The 21,780-nt window shown below is 48.2% G+C and overlaps 1 protein-coding gene across 6 annotated transcripts in view; it reads left to right on the plus strand.

Annotated features, from left to right (window-relative positions):
- Positions 1-21,780, plus strand: part of CSMD2 (CUB and Sushi multiple domains 2) — a 661,810-nt gene that overhangs the window by 325,776 nt on the left and 314,254 nt on the right. For all 6 annotated transcript variants that reach the window (XM_061184511.1, XM_061184512.1, XM_061184513.1 and 3 more), the window contains exons 7-10: positions 4,121-4,198; positions 9,366-9,453; positions 10,153-10,277; positions 19,489-19,610. In XM_061184511.1, coding sequence (XP_061040494.1) covers positions 4,121-4,198; positions 9,366-9,453; positions 10,153-10,277; positions 19,489-19,610 — 413 coding nt within the window. The remainder of the gene's footprint in view (positions 1-4,120; positions 4,199-9,365; positions 9,454-10,152; positions 10,278-19,488; positions 19,611-21,780) is intronic.

Here is a 21,780-nt window from a genome sequence, read left to right on the forward strand (position 1 = left end):
TTATCATTCAGAGGAGGTGAATGTAGCTACTAAGATTTCCGTCAACCAGTTAAAGCCAGCACTTTTCTCTTGGGAGTCCTGACTTTGTTCACATACAGTACAAACACATGTATAAGTGTGAATTATATTTGTATGTAAAGGTTTGTAGCCATGCATACACAGGGGTGTAAATGTATTCTTGTGGGTGCACTGGTTGTGGACACAGATGTGCATGCGTGCATGGATGTGTGGCGTGCATATGTGCGCCGGGGGTGTGCATTCAAGTGTAGCCAGGACCAAGGAGCCAGCCCCAGGCTCCACTTTTTCTCCACTGCGTCATTGGTTACAGAATCCTCTTTAGAGACCAGTGCTTCAGTGTAACACCATAGGTGCTACGCTAGTGGGCGCTCCGTGAATGAATGTTCAAACGAGAACAACTACACCTCAGAAATTCTCCAGGTCCTTGCTGTTTTGCCCTTGCTTTCTGCTTAGTTCTGTTAGCAGTGGGCTGTGGAGACCTAGAGAGAGAAGTGCCCTTGTTCTCTGACCCTTCACACCAGGTCTGCCCTGGTCTGTCCAGCTAGTTCTTCTACGAGCTCATTTCAAGGCTGATTTCCCATGGTGCTCCATCTTCCATGGTCACCCACCACGCACTTGGTCAGACTAAGACAAATTAGCTGTCTGTAATTCAGTGTGCGAGTCCTTCCCTGGGATTGCCAAAATACTGTGACCCCGGTATATGGAGGTGGTTTCTGGACACTAAGATCCCTGGCGATGTGGATATTGCCAAGTGGGTACCCCCCTAGCCAGGTCGCTTTCTGACCCATTCATCAGTTCTGGGGATGGCGTAGGCCAGCTGTAGGCTCCACCTCCCCAGAGCCTGGGCCAGCTGGGCCTGGACATACGTTTCTTGAGAGGTTGTGTTATTAGTGTGAGGAACCCCTGCCCACAGAGCTGTGGCCCCCGCATTTCCCAAGCTAACGTGGGGACCCACCAACAGCGTGGGTGACACAGCCTCTCAGACCTGGCTCAGAGGGGTAAACGGTCCCAAAGTTTGCATACAAGTTAAGGAGCCCCCTCTAGCTTTTCGGGTTCCTTCTCAACCAGTTCTTCTCACCACCTTAACAAACCCCATCCTGTGGTGAGTAGCAAGATGCAGAAGAGGAAGAACGGAATTAGTTCCTGCTGGGAGGCATCATGATGTCATCCAGTGACTATTAAGCACTGATGAGTCAGCTTAGACAGTCCTTCCTGGAGAGGACCGAGTAGACAGGATGGCCATAGACATTGGAAGGATTCCTTCTGGGGCCTGGAGATGGGGGAGGGGCAGGAGCCTCTTTCTCGATGCAACCTTGAGAAGAGAAGAAGAGGGCTTCCTCTTAACCACCCCCTCATATCCACCTGCATCTCACGGTCCCCCTTCAGCAGCTACAAGGAAAACCCAAGCAGTGTGTGCCCCTGGGAATGGCATCCTCGGGGCACTGACCCCCTTCCTCACCCCCTCCTCCAGCGGACACTAGAACCTGAACAAGGGGCTTGGGAAGACTCTGACTCACCTCCTCCTCCTCCGCCGGATGCCCTGAGCCATCTTCCCAGACCTGCCCTCAGATGGGCTGCACTGGGTCCTAGAGACCCCTCTCCTGATCCCTGCCCATTGGTGGGGCATCCGGGAGAAGAGCTGGAATTGTTCTCGCAGTGCTGGGACCATTCCTGTTCTCTTAGGGATGTTGAATCAGAGGACATTTTTCCCCCTGCCTCACCGTTATCAGCTAGGCTTGAATAATGCATGTTTCCCTATGAATACCCTCTGTTTGTTAATGGGCCCACGTTAGTGTTCATTGGAAATTTTCCTGCTGGATACTCATGGAGAGTAATGCACGTTTATAAAAGGGATTTGAATGCACGCTGGGAAGTGGTGACTCCGTGGAAGTAACTGAATTTTGTCAGGCATTCAGCTTAGACAGCAGCTTGCTGGGGGACCAACCTATGGGGAGCTTTTTGATACAGGCAGAGCAGGGATAGACAGGGGGTGGGGGAATACTCGGAGATGGTCCCCTTTGCACACCTGATCTCTGTGGGCTTTAGTTCTGGGGTTGACATGTTATCTCAAGTGCAGAGTGAATATCTGAGTCTCCAGGGGCTGAGCTGGGGAGGGGGCAGATGCTGAAGAAGGTTGACCATGCCCTTGGGATAACTTTGGGGACAGGTCACAAGAGAAGATGCTGAGGTCCCACCAAGAGCACAGCTGCCTCCTGGCTGTGTGACCTACAATAAATCACTTAAACCATTGTGAACCCCAATTTTGTTATCGATCAAGTAGGTATAATAACGACCGGTCAAGGTTGTTGAACATATATAAGGACCAAATGAAATGATTATTGAGGACCCGCTATGAACCAGGCACTATTCTAGGCATTGAGGACACAGCAATGAACAAAACAGACAAAAATTTCTGTCTTCGTGGAGCTTACATTGCAACGTAGGTGACAAAAATCACTAAGAAAATTATATGTATGCTAGAAAGTTAGGGATAAAGTGGGTAGGGGTTAGGGAGAGCTGGGGTTGGAGGTATAGTTTTAAGTGGAGTGGTCAGAGAAGGCCTGCAGTAGGAAGTGGTGTTCTCACAAAGGCTTCAAGGAGAAAAGGGAGCAAGTCATGAAGATAACTGGGAAAGAGCCTTCTAGGGAACTGGCAGGCTGAAGTGGGCATGTATTGTTGGAATATCAGGGGGGCCCATGTGGCTGGAGAAGAGTGACTGAGGTTGAAGATGGGGTCAGAGAGATCGCGGAGAGGGCCAATTGGTCTGGGCAGGCCCTTTTAAAGACTTTGGCTTTTACTATAGGAGAGTTGGGTTGCCCCTGAAGAGTTTTGAGGAGAGATGTAATTTGGTCTGACTTGTGTTTTAACAAGATCCTTCTGGATCTCGTGTTGAGAACAGATTAGATGGGGGCAAGTGTGGAAGATGGAAGGCCATGGCAACAAGGGGAGAAGTCTTGGAGATTTGGACCAGAGATGCAGATGTAGGAACTGCACTGGGGATATATTTGGAAGGGTTTGCTGATAGATCGTGTGTGGGTGTGAGAGAAAGAAAGGGGTCAGTGATGCTGATTTAAGTAAAGAACTTGTAAGGCCCTCAGCCCGGGGCTTGGCACATAGGAAGTGCTGGTCACAGTTGTTACCGCTGCTGGTTCCAGTAAGAGAGGGGCTGAGCCCCCCGGCAGGGGGTTCTGGGGCTGGACAGATAAACCAAGCCATATAACCAGAGACAGGATGAAGCCCTTGGCAACCAGCAGAATGCTTTGCAGCATAGGGTTACTCAGACCCAAAGGAGGTTGATGGATTCAGAGGAATAGCCTTTGGAATCGTGGAGTTCTGGCTCTGGGGCCCTTTGTACGCTATTTGGCCAAGTCCTGATGAGCTATGGACTAGACTTAGCGTTGGGATCAAAACCCAGTTCAGTCCATCAGACCATCCGCCAGTGACCTCCCGGACTCAGCTGCCCCTGCTCACAGTAGGTCAGCGGGTGTGGGCTGGGCTCGGCTAGGATGACGGGCTCTGCTCCTCGTGTTCCCACCCTCCCAGGACCAGCCATGTCTTCTCCCAACGATGGCAGAGATTCAAGTGGGCAAGCCTAATCTGGCAGGCACTTTTCAAATCTTTGGACACGTCAAGGCCTCCATAATGGCCAAACCCAAAGTCAAGGGGTGGAGGAAATATACTCCACCTCTTTAACAGGAAGGATTACAGTCACATTGCAACAGCTGTGGTTACAGCGAGGGTGACACCTTGGGGCCCTAATCCAATGTAACACACCTGGCCAGGGCTGGTTCAGAAATTGGCCAGGACTGGATCGGGAGGGGAGCAGAGCTGCAGAGGGCGGGCTGCGGGGCTTCGCATGTGGACCCTCGCTACCAGTTTGCAGGGAGATCACCCCGGAGAGCCAGCCTTGATAGCAGCTCCTTCTCCGTGTTTGAGACCCTGTTGCACTTGAACGCTACCCTTAGTATATCCCTGCCCAGAGGGGCTTCTGGCTTGGACCCACCATGGAATGTCCCAAGCTCAGAGAGGGATCATTCTGGAGGGACCCATCCCCAGTCCCATATGACAACTAAGCCTGATTTTCCTTTCACCTCTTCTCTAGTCAAGAAGCAAATTGAGTTGAAGTCTCGAGGCGTGAAGCTGATGCCCAGCAAAGATAACAGCCAGAAGACATCTGTGTGTAAGTGTCCGCCCGGCCAGGCCTCTCGCTCTAGGCCAGAACCGCAAGCGCTGTGACCGCGGGGAAGCCTGATGATGCTGCGCTGATGTCCCTTCAGCCCTGCTTCCCTCCGCCCGGGTCTGCGCGTGCGCACACACTAACCTGGTGCCCAGTGAGCAGCCCCGGGGCCTGCCCTTTGTCTTCTCGTGTTCCTCCTCCCGTTCCCCTCCTGCCTCTTCTTTCTCCCTCACTTCCCATTCTAACTGCAATCCAGGGAGTCATTACTGCTACATTTCTTTCTTTATTTTTCCTTTTGAATCACTTCCACCTGCTAAGACAATCCTTTTTCTGGCTCGTCTAGGAGTCAGTAGACTCCAGCTGGGATTTTGGAGGCTTCAAGTCCCTGATTCCAGCTCCGAAGGCAAGATTGGGGGAAGGGGAGAGAGGGGAATGCCTAGAACCTTCCACCAGGGTCCATGGACCTGGCTGGGCAAAAGGTGGACTACAGGTGGGGGTCCTGCTTCTTGAGCTGATGGGGCAGTGCCAGGGGCTCGCTGCTTGGACATGGGGCAGATTCTGTCCATGGAAACGTGTTCCTGCCATTGATGTTTGAAAGATCAAAAGGAGGATGTCCAATGCTGGGCAGTTGTCCGGAATGTCACTCCAGAAGCACCTGATCAGAGCCTGGGCTAAGGGGCTTTTGAGCTAGAGCATAGGAAGGCTTTCCCAAAGGTTCTGGGCCACTCCAGGAGGCTGGACTTGAAAGCAGAGCAGATTTTTCCAAGAAACGCTCCTTTTTCATTCTGGAGGTGGCGGCAGGGAGCCTCCCTTGGTCCCCCAAACACCTGGCCTTCTGGTCTACCTTCTGCCTCCCTTTGCCCTCTGCTTCTCATGCCCTTCTCTCTCTCCTTCCACTCGTCCTCCCTCTTTGCACTTTCCTCTCCTTCCTCCCCCCTCACCCTATCTGCTTCGCCCTCTTTTTCTCTCTGTCTCTGCTCCCTGCTGACCCTCTCCTTTCCTTGTTCACTTCCATGTGCTCCCTTCTCCTGAGGTGCTGGAAGTAATTGCTGGAGAGGGGCAGAGAGAGGCCATGGGTGGGTCCAGAGCTCCGTTCTGTGGGTGGCAGGGAGCAGCGGGGGGAGAGGCAGTTTGGTCCCAAGGCCGTGACGAAACTGAGCCTGGCTGTGGGTTTTCTCTGGTCTTTCAAGTCCTCCAATTGGAGACAGGCACCACTCCTTGCCTCTGGGAACCATTGTCTGGTCACCCTGCCACAAGGGGGCTGAATGGCAGAGGGCAGCCAGAAGGCCCTGCTTCTGTGCTTGACTAGGGAGTCAAAGGAAGGAGCAGAGGGTTAGGTCAGGGGTCTGCAGGGAAGGCTCGAGACATGGCCCGGGCCCTCACAGACTTTCCTTCTGCAGCCACAGGAAACCAGAGGAACCGAGGCAGGCACGATTCAACTTCAGAGTTTGCCCTGGGGCCACAGGCAAACTTTAAGGAAACTGCTCTGATTTGGGAGAGCACGTTTTTATCCCAGTTGTATCCTTAGGTAACTGTGTTACCCCAGGCCCTAACACCTCAGTTTCCCCATCTGTAGAATGGGGATGCAAAACCTTATCCTCCCTTTCTCCTTTGGATCTGAGTTGGGCCTTCTTGACCTAGGACTTCAGGAGGTCCATGAACTTTCTAGAAAATCACATGTGTTGTTGTGGGTGCGTTTTGGGGTGGAAGGGAAGGGTCTATGGTTTTCATTAGTTCTCAGAGGTACCAAAAACTCCCTCAGAAAGATGAAGAAACCGTATTTTAATAAAATTCAAAACCTCTTTGAAAAAATATACATTTCTCTACAACAAGGTACTGGTCTCCTTTCTGAGATTCCTTCAGGGAGGAATGGGTGTGTGACTCAAGCTGCCTCGGAGGCAGGTCACCAAATGTCTGCAGGGGTCTGGCCCATTGTGTTCTGCCCAGATTCCCTGTGGACAGATGTCCTGAACTTCAGGGGAGGAGTGGGCCACACTTACATCTCCTGGATCCTACTTACTGCCTTTACCAGTCTGTGGGCACCATGGGCCCCCGGCCATTGGTTCTGACCACCCATGTGTCTGTGGCTCCCTTCACTTTGGGTAGAAGGCATTGTCTTTCTGGGTGTGTTGCGGCTTCTTCCTCACCATAGGGACTGGGGCGAGGATCACCTTCCGGTGTCTTCGCCCTGCAGCCAAGAGCAAATTCATGCTACAAGCACAAGCGGCTGGTCTTGAATAGGCAGGGGAGGCTGGAACTCAGGAAAGAAAGGGGAAAAGCCTTTTGCCTCTGTAACTCCGACAGTAAACTGTTCACTGGGATTTGAGTTTGCTTGTTTCCGGGGAGCCTTGAAGGCTCATACGGGGATGCCGTCACCTGTTCGGTCCTCCCAGGAAGAGAGGGCACTGGGGGGGTATGAGCTGCTCACCACTGGGCTTGCAACTTCCTGGATGGCACCTGAGCCTCATTTCGGGCTGGCTGATTAAAGGGGACGCAGCAAGGTTTGCCATACACGTCAGGGGCTGCGGTTCGGTGGGTGGGCTTCGCCGTGGCCTCGGCTCTCCCGTCCAGCCACATCCTCATCGGTCAGCCTTCCTCTGTGCTACGCTGAGCAGTGTCAGCTCTGAACGAGAGAGCGAGAGAAGGAGGCAAGAATCTGCTGTGCAGTCTTAACACGCTGCGAGGTGGTGTGTGGTTCCCATGTGGTGGTAAGCGGGGCCTTTGGATGGGGGCGGTCGGGGCACAGGGTTGAGTAGGCAGGGCCTAAAGAAGGTGGGCGCTTAGCTCAGAAATCCTCAGTAGGGATGGATCACGATGAGGCTGGCTTGCCAACAGATGGACCCGCAGGTACAGCTCAGGGGTCCTCTCTCCCTCCTGCCCCTGGGGATCCTGGAAGCCCCAGTTTTCTCCTTCCTCCCGCCTGCTCGCAAAACACTGAGGCCCCAGGAGGCAGGGGCTTGCTCTGCTTTTGGAGATGGCGCTTCCATCTTATTAGCCGAGCCTGAAGGGTCCTGGACTGGGGGAATGTTGACGTAGCTTAGTTGAGGATGTGAAAGTTTCAGAAGTAGAGGTTTGGCAAGGAAGGGGATGGGAGTAGGGGACGAACGTCCAGTGGGAGCGACTGGCTTGAGCCTGGCGCTGTGGAATGTTGGAGAAAAGGAGGCTGCCCAAGAGGCCTTGTACTCGTCACCACACAACCAAGAGGGTAACCGGTCTCTGGCTTGAGCACTCAGTCTGTCCAAATGCCCAGGTTCCGTTGGCCAGCCATACCCGGGGCTCCCTGGAGATTTGGGCAGGTTTCTAACAGTAGAAATGAGCTTCAAACAGTTCTGAAATGAGACTAAATGAGTCAAAAATGGGATTCCCCACTGCTGCACTTCCATCAACTCACTTGCATCCTCACAGGTCGCTGGGCCAGGAAGTCCCCTGCCCCCTCTCCCCATGCCCTACTCTTCCACAAGCCCTGATGACTCTTTCTTTGCCACGTCCATTCCTGTCACTTCATGTCTGTCCACACTACCAGGCTCTTGTTGTCCTTTACCTGAATGAACACAAAACTTTCTAACTCATTTCACAGCAACTGGCCTCCCTCTGGGCAATCCAGATCTTACAGTGCCCTTTCCCACTCAGGACTCTTCCCATCGTCTTTAGGATCAGACTCGAGCCCCTTCAAAGTCTGACCTCTGAAACCTCACCTTCACTCCTCCATGTCACTCATACCCTCCCTCCTGTTCTGGCACACCGAACAACTTACAGTTCTGTTTCCATGTCTCCACCTTGCTCCCCGGGCCCATCTGTCTGCCTGAAATGCCATTTCTCTGTTATCATGTATCTAAATCCTACTATCTCAGTAGCTCCATGTCAAATGCTGCCTCCTCCAGGCAGCCTTCCATGCTTCTCTCAGCAATATGAGATGGGTCCTCTCTCTGAACCTCCCTGTAGCTGTGTCTTTCATCACCTCCCCGTTGTGGTTCTGTAGTTTCTTTCCATAGTTCATGTAACTCCTTGAGGACAGTGGAGTGGTCATATCTTATACCTGACATTGGCACTTCCCACTGTATCCAAATAGGGTCTTGTATACAGTAGGTGTTCAATTAATGCTTGTTATGTACCATGTGCAGGAATGAGTGGGTGAGTGAGTGAGTGATGGAGCACGTTGCTCATATTGTGGGACATTGACTGGGTGAGAGGGAAATGGGCCAACTCAGGGAACGTTGCTCCAGACTCCCCGTCATCCCTCGTCTAGAGGTCGTTGTCGGGATTGTGGGTTGGTGAGGGCTTGAGTGGAACTCTGGCTCCTGGTCATGGCCAAGGCCAGGACTCCAGAGGTGCGAGGGAGTTCTAGCCTCACAGCATCTCAAGAACAATGAACTGCAGGGGCCGGAGGGTTTCCACCTTCTCCACTGGAGACGGGAGAAAACTGACTTTGTGTGTATCCGCCGTCCTTTGACCAAGCTTCTCCTTTAACCTAGAGTACCGTGCACGTGGCTTTTAAAAACAGGACTCTGGTATTGGCGAACGTGAGGGCATCACAGCACCTGCCAGAGCTACCGCAGGGGCTACCTCGGTGCCCTCGGCCAGCGGCACGGGCGGGGGATGCTCTGGTTACCGCTTACTCTGCATTGAGAACTGTCCGGTGGGAAGAGGTTTCTCAGCAGAAATATCCGTGTTTGAGCTCAAGTCCCTGCTTTGAACTTCAGACTGCAGCTTTCTCTTACATTCTTTACCGTTTCTGACCACACATCCACCTTTTATTTAACTTTCTTTGAGTCATTTCTCCATTGGGGGCTGAGGTTGGGGGGCTCATCTCATCTAGAGCCGCCATCAGCAGATTGGAAGGGTGGGGAGGTCACCGGGGGCTGTGGACTGTCCACCTCTGGCCGCTGGTGTGGGATAAGGGAACGGGATGGCTGTCGGCTTGGGGTGCCTCTGAGCCCACATGCTCTTGATGAATTTCACTTGGACTTTGCTCCCAAAGGAATTTGTCAAAAGCAGCTCCCCATCTGCACACTCGGGAAACCCGAGCCCAGTAGACCCCAGCAACCCCACAGGCCCCAGCAGAGCAGGGCCTCTTTCTGTCTCTGCGTCCACCTCCCACCCTGCGACACTGCCCCGGCTGGTTTCTTCCTGTGATTATCCATCTCTGTATGTGCTGTTTTTTGCCTTGTAGTAACTCAGGTTGGTGTGTCCCAAGGGCATAATATGTGTCCAGACCCTGGCATACCTGAAAGGGGCAAAAGACTAGGCTCAGATTTCAGGTAAGATCTGTTTGGGAATGTTCTTATTGCAAGAAGGGTGGGATGGCCTGGTTGGGGGGAAGACAGGGACTGGCCTTCCTGGAGGTAGAGTGGAGAGGACCGTGTGGATACAGGATCACTTCCTGGAGAAGAGCTTTGGCCTTGAACATTCTCTCTTGGTCCAGTCCTGGGACTAGTACCCATACCTTAAGGGGGAAGGGAGGGCTGTAGACTGCCAGTGTCACCCAGCAGACCTATACCCAGGGTACAAAGGGCTGCCATCGTCAGGAATGACGTGCCAGCAGGCAGCTCACACCTCCGATAGTCTAGGACACCCTAGGGCCCCGAGACAGTGCATTTTGTAAAGTTTCTAACTATCAAGGCATCTTCTCATAATCCTTCACTTTCATGAAAGTTTATGGGTATCATCCACCCACTCTTAGCTGTCCTAATTGTCCTAATACTTATCTCAGAAGATTGCTCTTTCGCTCACAAATTCACCTTTTAACTCGATCCTAAAACCATTAAACGGTCCAAAAAAGAAGATGAAGAGCAGGTGTTCCTTCCAATGGAGATTTTAAGTGATAAACGGTGGCGCGGAGATGAAGGGCCAGAGGAGTAATAAAGTTCGGCATGGTGCTTCTTTGTGGACCTAGGAAGGACTCAGGGGGGACCTGGCAGGCCCAGGGGTGGAGCTCACAGATACGCCTTGTCTCCCAGGTTAGGATCCAGCGTCCAGTTCACCTGCAACGAGGGCTATGACCTGCAAGGGTCCAAGCGGATCACCTGTATGAAAGTCAGCGACATGTTTGCAGCCTGGAGTGACCACAGGCCGGTCTGCCGAGGTGAGGGTGCCCCTGGAAAGGGATGCAGGCCAGCAAGCTGGGCTGGGCATGGAGGACGGAGCCCAGCTCCTGAAACCTGAGTCCAGGCTCTCATCCAGACTGGCTCACCTCACTCTCACTGCTCCCCACACCTCAGACTCTGCACCCATTTACTAATGAACCCAACATATTTATTTAGCACCTCCTCTGTATCCAGGCCTATAGAGGAGCAGGAGGTAACAGAGATAACAGATAACAGAGATGGGGAAGAGAGGCACGGTCCCTGCCCTGCCTGCACCTGACAGTCTAGTCAAGGAGTCACACATGAGCAGGTTTCTGGCCCACCGCACCAAGATATCACAGCTGCACCTAGATGGGAAGGGAAGTCACTTTGTATCATGTCACCTTGAATCCTTCCATTACAGCACACAGACATCCCAAACCCTCCATCTCAGTGACCTCGTGTCTTTCCACATACTCAGCAAAAAACAGACCTGTCACTTCTGAAAGAATGCTCTGAGCTATGCAGGAGTAACAGGGACCATGACCTCAAAAGGCCTCTCTGTGGGATTCCTCTAACCTCACACCTGGACATCTTATTCTCGGGGGCCCTGCCATCCCAGGTTTCACAAGAACCAAGGCTGGGCTGGCCAAGTCCCCATCCCCCAAATAATCTTAAAATATGAGACCTGAGTGTATTTTTCCTTTGGGACAGGACAGCAGCTGCTTCTATGGTAGAGAAGCCCCTGGCCTCATGTCGCAGGGCACCACTAGACAGCTTTTCATGTCCTACACTGCATTCATCTCTCTTTTTCCATTGTTTGCACACATGACCAGGACTCAAGAGTTCTTGGTACAAGAGTAAGGAATCACTCTAGAGTTTGTAAACAAAGACAGCAATTGCCCTTTTGAGTGACCCTTTGGAAGAGAAGGTGTGCTGCCCACTAAAGTTACATTGCAGATCCTTCCAGTTTAAGAAGGAGATTCTTTGCCTCTCTCCAGGCACATGCATCAAGATGAAATTCATGCAGAGTAAGATGGGTCCAGGATAAAGAACTTAGATCACTGCTGCACTGAGGAAGGGGCGAGTTGGAGCTGAGACCCACTCCCTTTTTTTACTGTGTTGATAAGCGCTCTGGAAGAGGGTCATGAAAATCTCTCTCAAATAAGCCTTAGATTAATTCATTCTCACTCAACTTTGAGGTGGCCACTGTCCACAATTAATAATGTGCTTTGCATCCCCACTGATTTTAGTTATATTATTTCAAAGATTCCACTTAGCTAATATTTTTCTAAACAATCAAACAAAAGAAGAATTCTTGGGTATTACTCTCAGCTTTGCCACCAGCTGGCCATGGGTAATTGGGCAAAGCCCCTATCTTCCCCGGGCTTATTTTCTTACTGGTAAATGTAGATCATGGCTCCTACCCTACCCATCTTGTGTTAATGTGAGGGTCAAATGGAGTTGTAGATATGGAAACACTTTATGAATTGGGAAGTGCTGGACAAGAAGGCAAACATCCTTGTGCTAGAATATAAGCTCTATAGGGCAAGGACGTCTGTTTTGTTCACTGCCTTGAATAGGGCCAGGCACATAGTAGGTGCTCAATAGCATGTGTTGAATGGATGATTTAATACATGAATAATTGAATAGCACAACACTCCATTTCCGGGGGACCAAGACACCAGCTGAGTAGACAGGCATAGAATTATCAAGTCTGAGGACCAAGGCACCCTTTGCCTGTCTGTCATTTCAAAATTCCTTTTGAGGAGCCAGAACAAGGATGCCTTCAGGAGGTGGTGGGATCTGATCTCTCCCCAAGACCTTTTCATTGGAGGCAGGTTGTTCTCTTAGTAATGGTGGTTGTTTACATGAATAAGCCCAGGGTGGGGAAGGGCTGGTGTTTCAGAAGAAAGTTCGCAGTCAAGTAATGTGCTCGTCTTTTTCTCCAGACATGTTGTGTGCCCCAGTCAAGTCCCTCCAATGATTTTGACCCACTGGACTCTGCATTCTCTGTCACGCTATTGACTAAGCATCGGGCCGAGCTTTTTCACATCCATTTTCATCCCATCCTCTGCCCCTGGGAAGTGGGAGGGAAATCACGGAAAACAGAGCCAGACAGAATTGGGTACAAATCCAACCATCACCACTTTTTAGCTGGGTGTCCTTAGGCCTGTCTTTTCACCTCTGTGAATCTCTTTTCTTTCGATAAAAGGCAGTGATTATAGAACATTGCTTTATGACATTACTGCGAGAACTAGAGGAGACAGTGGACATGAAAGGCCTCATTTAGAAATGACCCCAGCGTATCTGTGAGGCTTGTGTGCAGCGTGTTTAGTTTAAACTGCTGAGCCCTGTCGGGATATAGCTTCCCCACGCCTCAGAGCGCACCCTCAGCCTCTAGTGGCCCCAGATCTTTTAGAAGCCTGTTTCCTCACTGTCCTGTCCAATCCTGTTGCAATCACACACCTTGGGAGGCCCACAGACTTTGATCTAGAGACCAACTCTACCTCCTGCTGGCTTGCTGGCCCTGGGCGGCTTCCTTCCTCTTTTTTAGCCACAGGACCCTCATTTGTGAACTGGGAAAACAAAACCTCCAGTGCCTAGTGATTGCCAAATTGAAACAAGCCATTTTATAGAAAGTGACCAGTGCTAGCTGTGGTTGAGAGGGGGCTCTAGGGCAGGTTCACCTTCCTGCCACTCTCTCCCTCTTTTTCCCTCTCCCAAGGTCATTGTGAGGGAGGAAGAGAAAAGCAAAGGTTGCTGGGTTTGGACTTGGATGATCTGTCCTGGACTTCCCCAAAGGCCAAGGGCTGAGTTAGATATTAAATTCAAGGGGGGTTCTTTAATTTTGGCAGTTTTGAAAGTTTTCCTTTTAAAACCTCTTATTTTTAATTAGTCAGAATTACTATTCTAATTGTGATCACAGTCTGAAAAGGATTCACCGCCACACACAGTGGTATTATTTTTCCTCTAATGCATTTAAAATATGATTTGATTTTAAACATTCATTTTCCACACAATTAATTCTACCAAAACATGGGACACGGCAAATGATAGGTTTTCAACAAATGTTTGAGGACAACCTGAATGAATCAGTGATTGAAATGCATGAACAACTGGGGACCGTGCCCTCATTTTGGAATTTGAAATTCGATATTCACAGGCCTTTTTTTTCTTCCCTTCCCACCAGAAGAAATAAGCTTCTCATTTAACTACTAGAAAATTTTGATCATCCAAAGGAATTGAGGACAGCATGAAACATTGTTATCCTGTTATACTAATTCTATTCAGGCCCAGATACAGGCAGTATAATATAGGGCTTGTCAAACTTACTTCACATAGGGAGCCCAATATTTTTTAAAAAGCTTTTGCAGAGGCCCCATAAATAAACTAGATGCCGTGGAGCGTCTCTCAATGAAGTAGGGGCAGGGGATTTGGAGCTGCCCCCTTCTCACCACTTCCAGCAGCCGCGAAGCCACCTCCAGGGAACCCCTGAGGTTCTGGGGAGCACGGTTTGTAAACCACTGATGGAGTGAAGAGGACCAAATTGACAACCAGGAGATCTGGTTTCTTGTGACCACAAATTGGTGTTGACAGAAGATAGGGATGGAGTACCAGCCCCAGATGAAATACAGTTACTGAGTCACAGAGTAGATCATCAACAGAAAGTCATACATTATTTTTCTTCCTAGAGTAAGAGCTTTTTTGGTAAATAGAACACCAGACTCAGGACTCAGAGACCTAAGTTCAAGTTCCAACCTTGCTAGTAACATACCATATGGCACAGGGCAAATTACTGAAATGCTCTGAATCTTCTCACTCATTCTCCTAAGGTGGGAGTGAAATGTGGGAAATATTGCACAATAAAGTTTAATTTAATGCCGTGAAAATTACAGGTGGCTGTCTTCCGTCTTGGGTCAGCTTCCTGGGCCTCCCCCTTAAACACTAATGTTGTTCAGAGTTTTGTCTTCATGTCCCTCCCCTCCTCTTTTCTCCACCCCCTCACCCCTACCCGCATCCCTCCCCCATGCTACCCCCACCTTCCTCTCCTCTCCTCTGTAGTTATTCTCCCCTGGGTGATGTACTGACTTCACTAGAATACATGCCCCATTGCTCCCTGAGCCCCTTACCTATACGTATGTACTAATGATAAAGTTCCCATTTATTAAGCTATTTATACTTGTATAAAGCAGTACAGTAAACATTTTTCATAATTTCTTTACAAGGAAAGAGGCAATATCCATGTTTTATGTTTACCTCAAGCTTGGAGTGGTCCGCCAACTTGCCCAAAGGCCCAAAGCTAATCTTTTGAACTGGGACTCCACCGCAGTCCAAAGGCTCTATCCTACTTCTACTTGAAAATTGCACCTGGACACCCATTTGGAGTAAATACACTAGATGGAACCACATAGAACAACCTCTCCTCCCCCCTGCCCCCACTTTTTGGTAACATTTATTTTGATCTAATTGTGAACTCACAGAAAATTGGCAGGAACTGTGCAAAGTATTATATGTTCTTTGCCCAGATTTAAACAACTACTTTTAGGGAGTTAATGGATAAGATAGATCAGTCGGAGAGGTAGGAGAAGAGCCAGAGGCATCATGGAAGCCAATGAATGTGAGTTGCACAGAGAGAGAAGGGTCAGCAGGGTCAGACACTTTAGAGAGGTCGAGTACAACAAAGACCGGAAAGCAGCCCCTGGGGTTAAGTGGCTCAGCTAAGTGGTGGATGTTTGAAATTGCCCCTGTAAGGAGCTGTCAAGGAAACGGAACAAAGACAAGAGAGAGGACTGACTTGGGCCAAAGCTTCCATTACAATGGCAAGCCACAAGTCTGTGGTGGTGCCATGGTTCTCCTGGCAGCCCCCGGGCACCCAGGATTAGGAATAGAGATGGTTAATCAAAGGCAGATAGGAGAGTGTTACGGGAGCTGCTGGTGAGGGTCTTGAGGTCCAGACTAGGTAGTGAGAGAAGAAGGGTCAGGAGGGGATGGAGAGATGGGGAGAAATGAGGGAGCCAGGGGTCTGGAGAGGTCTAGGATTTAGGAGAGCAGGTGGTGCATGGAGACCAAAGTCACTCTGCTGGATGCGTAGGCAGCAGGGAAAGGAATGGGGTGATGGAGTTTAAGATCTCACAGATGGACTCTCCTGGGTCCCAGAACAAAAGGCCCTGGGTGTGGCCATGGAGGTGGTTGACCTTGGGCAGGGGCACCTGATCTCAGGATGAGGCACTGACCTCTGAAAGGCGAAGGAGCCATCCCTCTGTTGGAACCGAAAGGAAGAAGATGAGCACATAAGCAGACGGGATTGCAGACTTGGGGGGTGAGAGAGAGGGCACGCCTGCCAAATGTCCTCTGTTCCACCAACAAAGACTGAAGCAAGGTCATCACCTGAGAGTAAGGGGAGGCAAGGGGAAAGGTGAGAGGTCCGAGGGACGTGCAGGAGGCATGAAAGGGTCTTTGAGCAGAGTGGGAGAGTGAGCTTAATAGGGCTAAATGGCAGAGTTGCTGGACAATATCCAGGACTTTTTGAGGTGGGTGATCATGAATTTATAGTGACACCAATCTTCCTACTCATGTGATTTTTCTCCAGCAAAGCTCTACTGCATGGGGGCAGGGCTAGAGAATGTAGGTGGAGAAGTTCATCCACAATGGATGTCTTTTGGGCAATCATTTAAAGGAAAAAGGAGCAAGGGACTTACGTGAATTTGCAAGAAAATGATCATAATGGTGGACCATGGGATGTAAGTTGGGTAAGGATGGAGGAGAAGACAGGGAGCTGATGGTGGGGAGAAAGTTGGTGTCAGTGGAGTGAGATACAGATGAAGGTCAAAGAAGACTTCCTCCAGGGGATTAGCAATTGTTCGTGGAACAAAACACTGGAGGGGAGGAGAAAGCTCTCCACTGCGGAGTGCGGCGGACCCAGGAGGGGGAGATGGGCTTCACTCACGGTAGGAGTTGGAGCAGGCAGTTCTGAAAGACGTTGCAGCTACAAGTCAGAGTTTGTTTGCCTTAGAATTGGTGGTCAGGAGGTGGTTCTAGAGAGAGAACTGTGGAAAGGGAAGGATGAGGAGGGAGGTCAGTAGTAGGAGAAGTGAGGGAAGCCAGCATGGAGCAGGATGGGAATAAGATTTGGGGAGAAGATACGAGCTTCCCTGGTGGCGCAGTGGTTGAGAATCCGCCTGCCAATGCAGGGGACACGGGTTCGAGCCCTGGTCTGGGAAGATCCCACATGCCGCGGAGCAACTAGGCCCGTGAGCCACAATTACTGAGCCTGCGCGTCTGGAGCCTGTGCTTCGCAACAAGAGAGACCGCGATAGTGAGAGGCCCGCGCACCGCGATGAAGAGTGGCCCCCGCTTGCCACAACTAGAGAAAGCTCGCACAGAAACAAAGACCCAACACGGCCATAAATAAATAAATAAAAATTTTTTTTAAAAATTAAAAAAAAAAAGATTTGGGGAGAAGATAGAAGACCAGAGGCACTTGCACCTGGAACAGTTCCCTTTCTGGTACCAAGTCGTTTTGATGCCAGAACTGGCTGTGGGTCTAAACGATGTCTCCCTAAAGTCCCCTGGAATAGTGCCCCTGTTATATGGTGTAATGATGTTCAGAGGAAGAATGGGACTTTGCAGCAGAGCTTGGGCATGGAAGGTCCTGGAAAAGTCTCCTGAAAGTTATCCAGCAAGGCATGTGATGGGAGAAGGCAAATAGAGAAACATAAATATGTGTTTATTCATTTATTCAGTCACTGTCTGAGCATCAACCATCTCCCCAGCCCTTGTGGGCCACAGCGATGATCTATCCATCTGTTGGTGGGATCGCAGCCAGCCGCTGAGAAGTCTGTCTGTCTGCAGACCCCCGACCTTACCCAGACAGCAGAGGAAAAAAGGAGCTGATGCTCCATTCTGAACCTATTTTTAGGTGCTCCATGCTAACTAGCTGCAGATTGTAATATTTTAATTAAACCCCTCTAAGCCCTTAAAGTGGTAAATACCTTTTTGACCTGTTCTCTCTAATTTACCTTCAGCACATTTCAACAAACTGCAAATACCATCTAATTCTAATTTTTGGAAACAAGTGCAGGATAAATTAAGTCTGAAGCCGAGGGCTTTTGGCAGCAAAACCTGAGTCTCCAGAATAGGTGTAAGGTAGTGCTGGTAGAGATTTGTCAGGATTCCCTGCAGGCCTAGCATTCTGAGTCCACAGGTCCTCTTTGCAAAGGTGGGCTGGGATCAGGGTTTTGGTTTTGAGTATCTTATTCTAATTTGTTTAGTGATGTTGTCAGTCTCAAGTGTGGGCATGGGAAAAAAATCCTGTAAAGAAACTTCAGGAAAGGTAGAATAAAGATCCCTGGCCTTGAGAAATCTTGGGGATAGTGAGATGGAATGAATGAGAGTTTGACAGTCCCAGCTCCCCTTTGTTAAATATTGACGATGTCCTGGATCCTTGGTGAGCCTTCATATCCAAAATCTCATAGAATTTCATCCTCGCCATGCCTCAGTGGGGCAATATCCCTAGTCCCATTTTACAGATGAAGTAGAATCAGAGAGGTTTTCTAACTTACCAGACTTAAATAAACAGCAAGTAGACTTAAAACCCAGAATGCCAAGCTGGTAAACCCCACAGCATGCTCTCTCCTCCCCATGCCGTGCTGGCTTCAGGCCCAGTTGTATCAAGTGGAATCAGTGATTGTCAGCGTTTCTCAGCCCAGAATTACAGGAGCAATCAGATGCACAGGAGGGGAGTGGGGGAGAGGGTTCCCCTAGGGCTTTGTTCAAACTTGATTCAACATTTGAGGTCAGGATGAGAAGATCCTTCAGGTGCCGGACTGGGGAGAGCCACCGAAAGGAACTTCCTCGCTGAAGGGGATAAGCCGTAGGAGCAATTCTGACCCCGGGTCTCTTGCACGTAACCCCTGACAACACTCACTCCACTCAGTTGTAACTGTTTTTCACATCTGTTCCCTCCACTTGCTGGTGGCCCTTCAGAGAAGAGGGATTGTGTCTTAGACATTTTTCTCTCCCCACCCTCTGCCTGGCCTGTTACTAGGCACTCAGTATATGTGGGAATGAATGAGCACAAGCATGAGTGTATGAAATGAGAAGAGATTAATTATGTCCAGAGCTGGGGAGCCTGCTTCCCCAGGCTCTCCTAGGAAGGGTTTCCTGGGAAAGGTTTATCACAGCCCTGTCCACACACGGAGAGGAGTTCTAGGATATTTTGCCCCATCAGAGGAAACCAGGTTTGACACCACTTTCATTTTATATACTTAGGCTAGTTGAGTTTGCTTGCTATTTCTTTACCGTTAGGCACTTTGCCTACAATTAAGATAAATTGCCACGTGGGCAGCAACAGAACAGGCTCGTAGAGCTCTTTATTAAAATAGCTGAGCGCTAACATTGACGAATGAAGGGGTTGGAACTAAAGAACATGTTTTTAAAGAAGGCAAACACCTAGATACAATGTAGTACCTTAACTGGTATCAATCACTACTTAATCTAATTAGTTTAGAAGCTATTTTAAAGAGCTTAATTAGATTAAGTTGTGATTGATAACACTTTATATCTACTTGAGGAGAGCACTTCTTCTAATTCACCTTGAATCTTCATGCTTCCAGTCAATAGCCTATTTGAGGCACGTGCTAAGTGTGGGGAAGTACTTTATTGTCCCTGAAATCACTCTGGGTGCCTGACACTGGGCTGAGCCAGGGGCCTCGGCAGAGTCCTTGGGTTCAGACATTCTGATACCTAGTGGGGTGGCCTTGACAAGGACACCATGAGATTCTACTTCAGGAGGCCTGAGAGCAAACGGGGGAATGCAGAAAAGTCAGCAGAGCAGGAGGAGAGCAGTTTAGCAGGCCCATAGGTACGTGGGGTCCACCTAGCTTGAGGTCAAGGTGTGTAGTAGCCCACACCCTCTTGGTAGAGATGTGCTGCTCGGTCACAGTGGAGTCAGGGTAGGGGGCTTGCTTAGCCTGACAGTAGAAGTTCATCGTTGCCTAGAGAGCAGCGGGTCAAGGCATGTGGGGCCTACTCTTCCCCCAGTGCTTGGGGAACTGTGACTTCCTTTGAGCCCGCTAAGAACCATGGGGGAAGGAAACAGGAAGTAGGAAGTTATATCTGGGGTGGGATGTACAGACTTCAGTCTCTTCTGGGCTGGGAGTGGGAGGTGGGGATGGGAACTCATCCTAACCTAAACTAAAATGCTTGCCTTCCATCTCCTGTCTGCAGCCCGTATGTGTGATGCCCACCTTCGAGGCCCCTCGGGCATCATCACCTCCCCTAATTTCCCCATTCAATATGACAACAACGCACACTGTGTGTGGATCATCACAGCACTCAACCCCGCCAAGGTAAGGCTCTTGGGGAGGATGGGGAGTGTCCTATGGGCAGGACTGGATTGGGGACAGTTGTTCTACCAGGGATTTCAAACCCAGAACTTGGTTGTGGTAGATTCTCTGCAGACAATTATTAAAAATTGTTTTTACTAAATACCAAGTAGATAAAAAGCATACTTGTAAAATATAAGATATAAAGAACATCAATACAACAAACACCTGTGTAGCCATCTCCCCACTCAAGAAAAAAAAAAAAAACATACAGATATCTTAGTGATGTGTGTCCCTCACTAACCCCATTCCATTCCCTATCCCTCAGGTCACCATTACCTTGATTGTGTGCTTTATTATTCCTCTGCTTTTCTTTATAGTTAGCACATAAGTGTGTATCCATAAAAATATTTAGTTTTCCAGCATTTGAACTTCATATAAATGTAATCATGTTGTATATAGCGTTAATCAAGTTCACTCAAAATTATGTCCTTAAGATTTATCTATGTTGTCATGTATCGTTTTGCACTGCTATATACATCTTTTCACATCTTTATTTCCCAGTTAGTATTTTTTTTCCTGTGAAGTGCCCTTTGTTCTCTAATAAATTTTATAAGTATCTTGCCAAGATCCACAAAATGACCTGTTGCAATCTTTATTTTAATTATACCAAAACTACAGATAAATTGGAGAACTTATATCTTTATGAGACCAAGTCTTCCAGTCCATTAATATGGTATATCTTTATTTACTTAGGGCTTCTTTAATGGCTTTCAGTAAACTTGTGTAATTTTTCCATTGTAAATCTTGTACAATTCTTAATATATTTATTCCTAGATATATTTGTTCTTGCTTTTATAAATCATATCTTTTAAGATTTTATTTTCTACCTATTTCTTGCATGGTGGTTAGAAATGCAATTCATTTTTATACTTTGATATTTGTATATAGCAACTATTCCATAATAATTTATCTGTGAATTCTTTGGAGTTTTCTACATAAGAGAGTTATCCTCTGCAAAGAATGATGGTTTTGTTTCCTCCTTTTCAATCTTATACCTTTTCTTCAACCTTTTTCTTGCCCCAATATTCTGCCTAGAATCTCCAGTGTAATGTCAAACCATTGTGATGATGGTAGGCACTTTTGCCATTGTTCAGTGTTAAACACAATGTTTTACTTCCTCACCATTAAGTATGATGTTTGCTGAAGTCTTTTTCTTAAATTTATAGTTCCTTTCTAATCCTAGTTTGCTAAGAGCTTTTATTGTGAATGGATGTTGACTTTTATTGAGCATCTTTCTATATCTATTGATATAATCGTATGATTTTCTCCTTTATTCTCCTGTGTGGTGAATTCCACTGGTTGATTTTTCTGATGTTAAACCAACCTTGCATTCCTGAGATAAACTCAACCTGGTCATTTAGTATTATCATTTTTAAACATGCCTTATTTGATTTATTAATATTTTGCATAGTGATTTTGCTTCTATTTTGTTATGTATTATATATATAACAAAATAGAATATATTATACACACACACACACACACATACACACATACATACATGCACATGCATACACACACACCCCTGCCAGATCTCTGTGTCAAAATATTGTTAACCTCATAAAATGATTTGGAGTTTTTCCTCTTTCTATCCTACCCTTGTTTTTGGTGTTCTACAGTTTCACTGTCATATGTCTAGTTGTGGATATTTTGGTCTTCATCCTATTTGATTTCATTAAGCTTCTTGAATCTATGGATTGCATCTTTCATCAGTTTGGGAAAATTTTTAGCCATTGTCATTTCGACTGTTGTCTCTCTTTATTCTCTCTCTTTTCTGCTTCTGGAACTCTGACAAGGCATGTTAATGTTCCTCACTCTATCTCCTTTGATTCTAACGTCTATCATTTTCTCTCATTCTGTTCAATAATTCTCTGTTCAGTTATTTCTAACCTCCGTTGAAGTCATTCACTGGAAATTTATTTTAATTTCAAATATTTTTAGTTTATGAAGTCCTATTTAGTTTTTTTTCAGGTGCTTTTTGAGCTAATTTTATGATCTCTTGCTCCTTACATATATTTAAGTTATTTAAATATGTTAAACACATTTATTTTGTATTCTGTGTCTATGAATCTCAGTATATGAAATCTTCGCAAGTTTCACTCTGTTGCCTGTTGTTTCTCACCTCTTGCCC

Source organism: Eubalaena glacialis, chromosome 3 (assembly GCF_028564815.1).
Source record: "Eubalaena glacialis isolate mEubGla1 chromosome 3, mEubGla1.1.hap2.+ XY, whole genome shotgun sequence".
In the NCBI taxonomy this organism is placed as follows: domain Eukaryota; kingdom Metazoa; phylum Chordata; class Mammalia; order Artiodactyla; family Balaenidae; genus Eubalaena; species Eubalaena glacialis.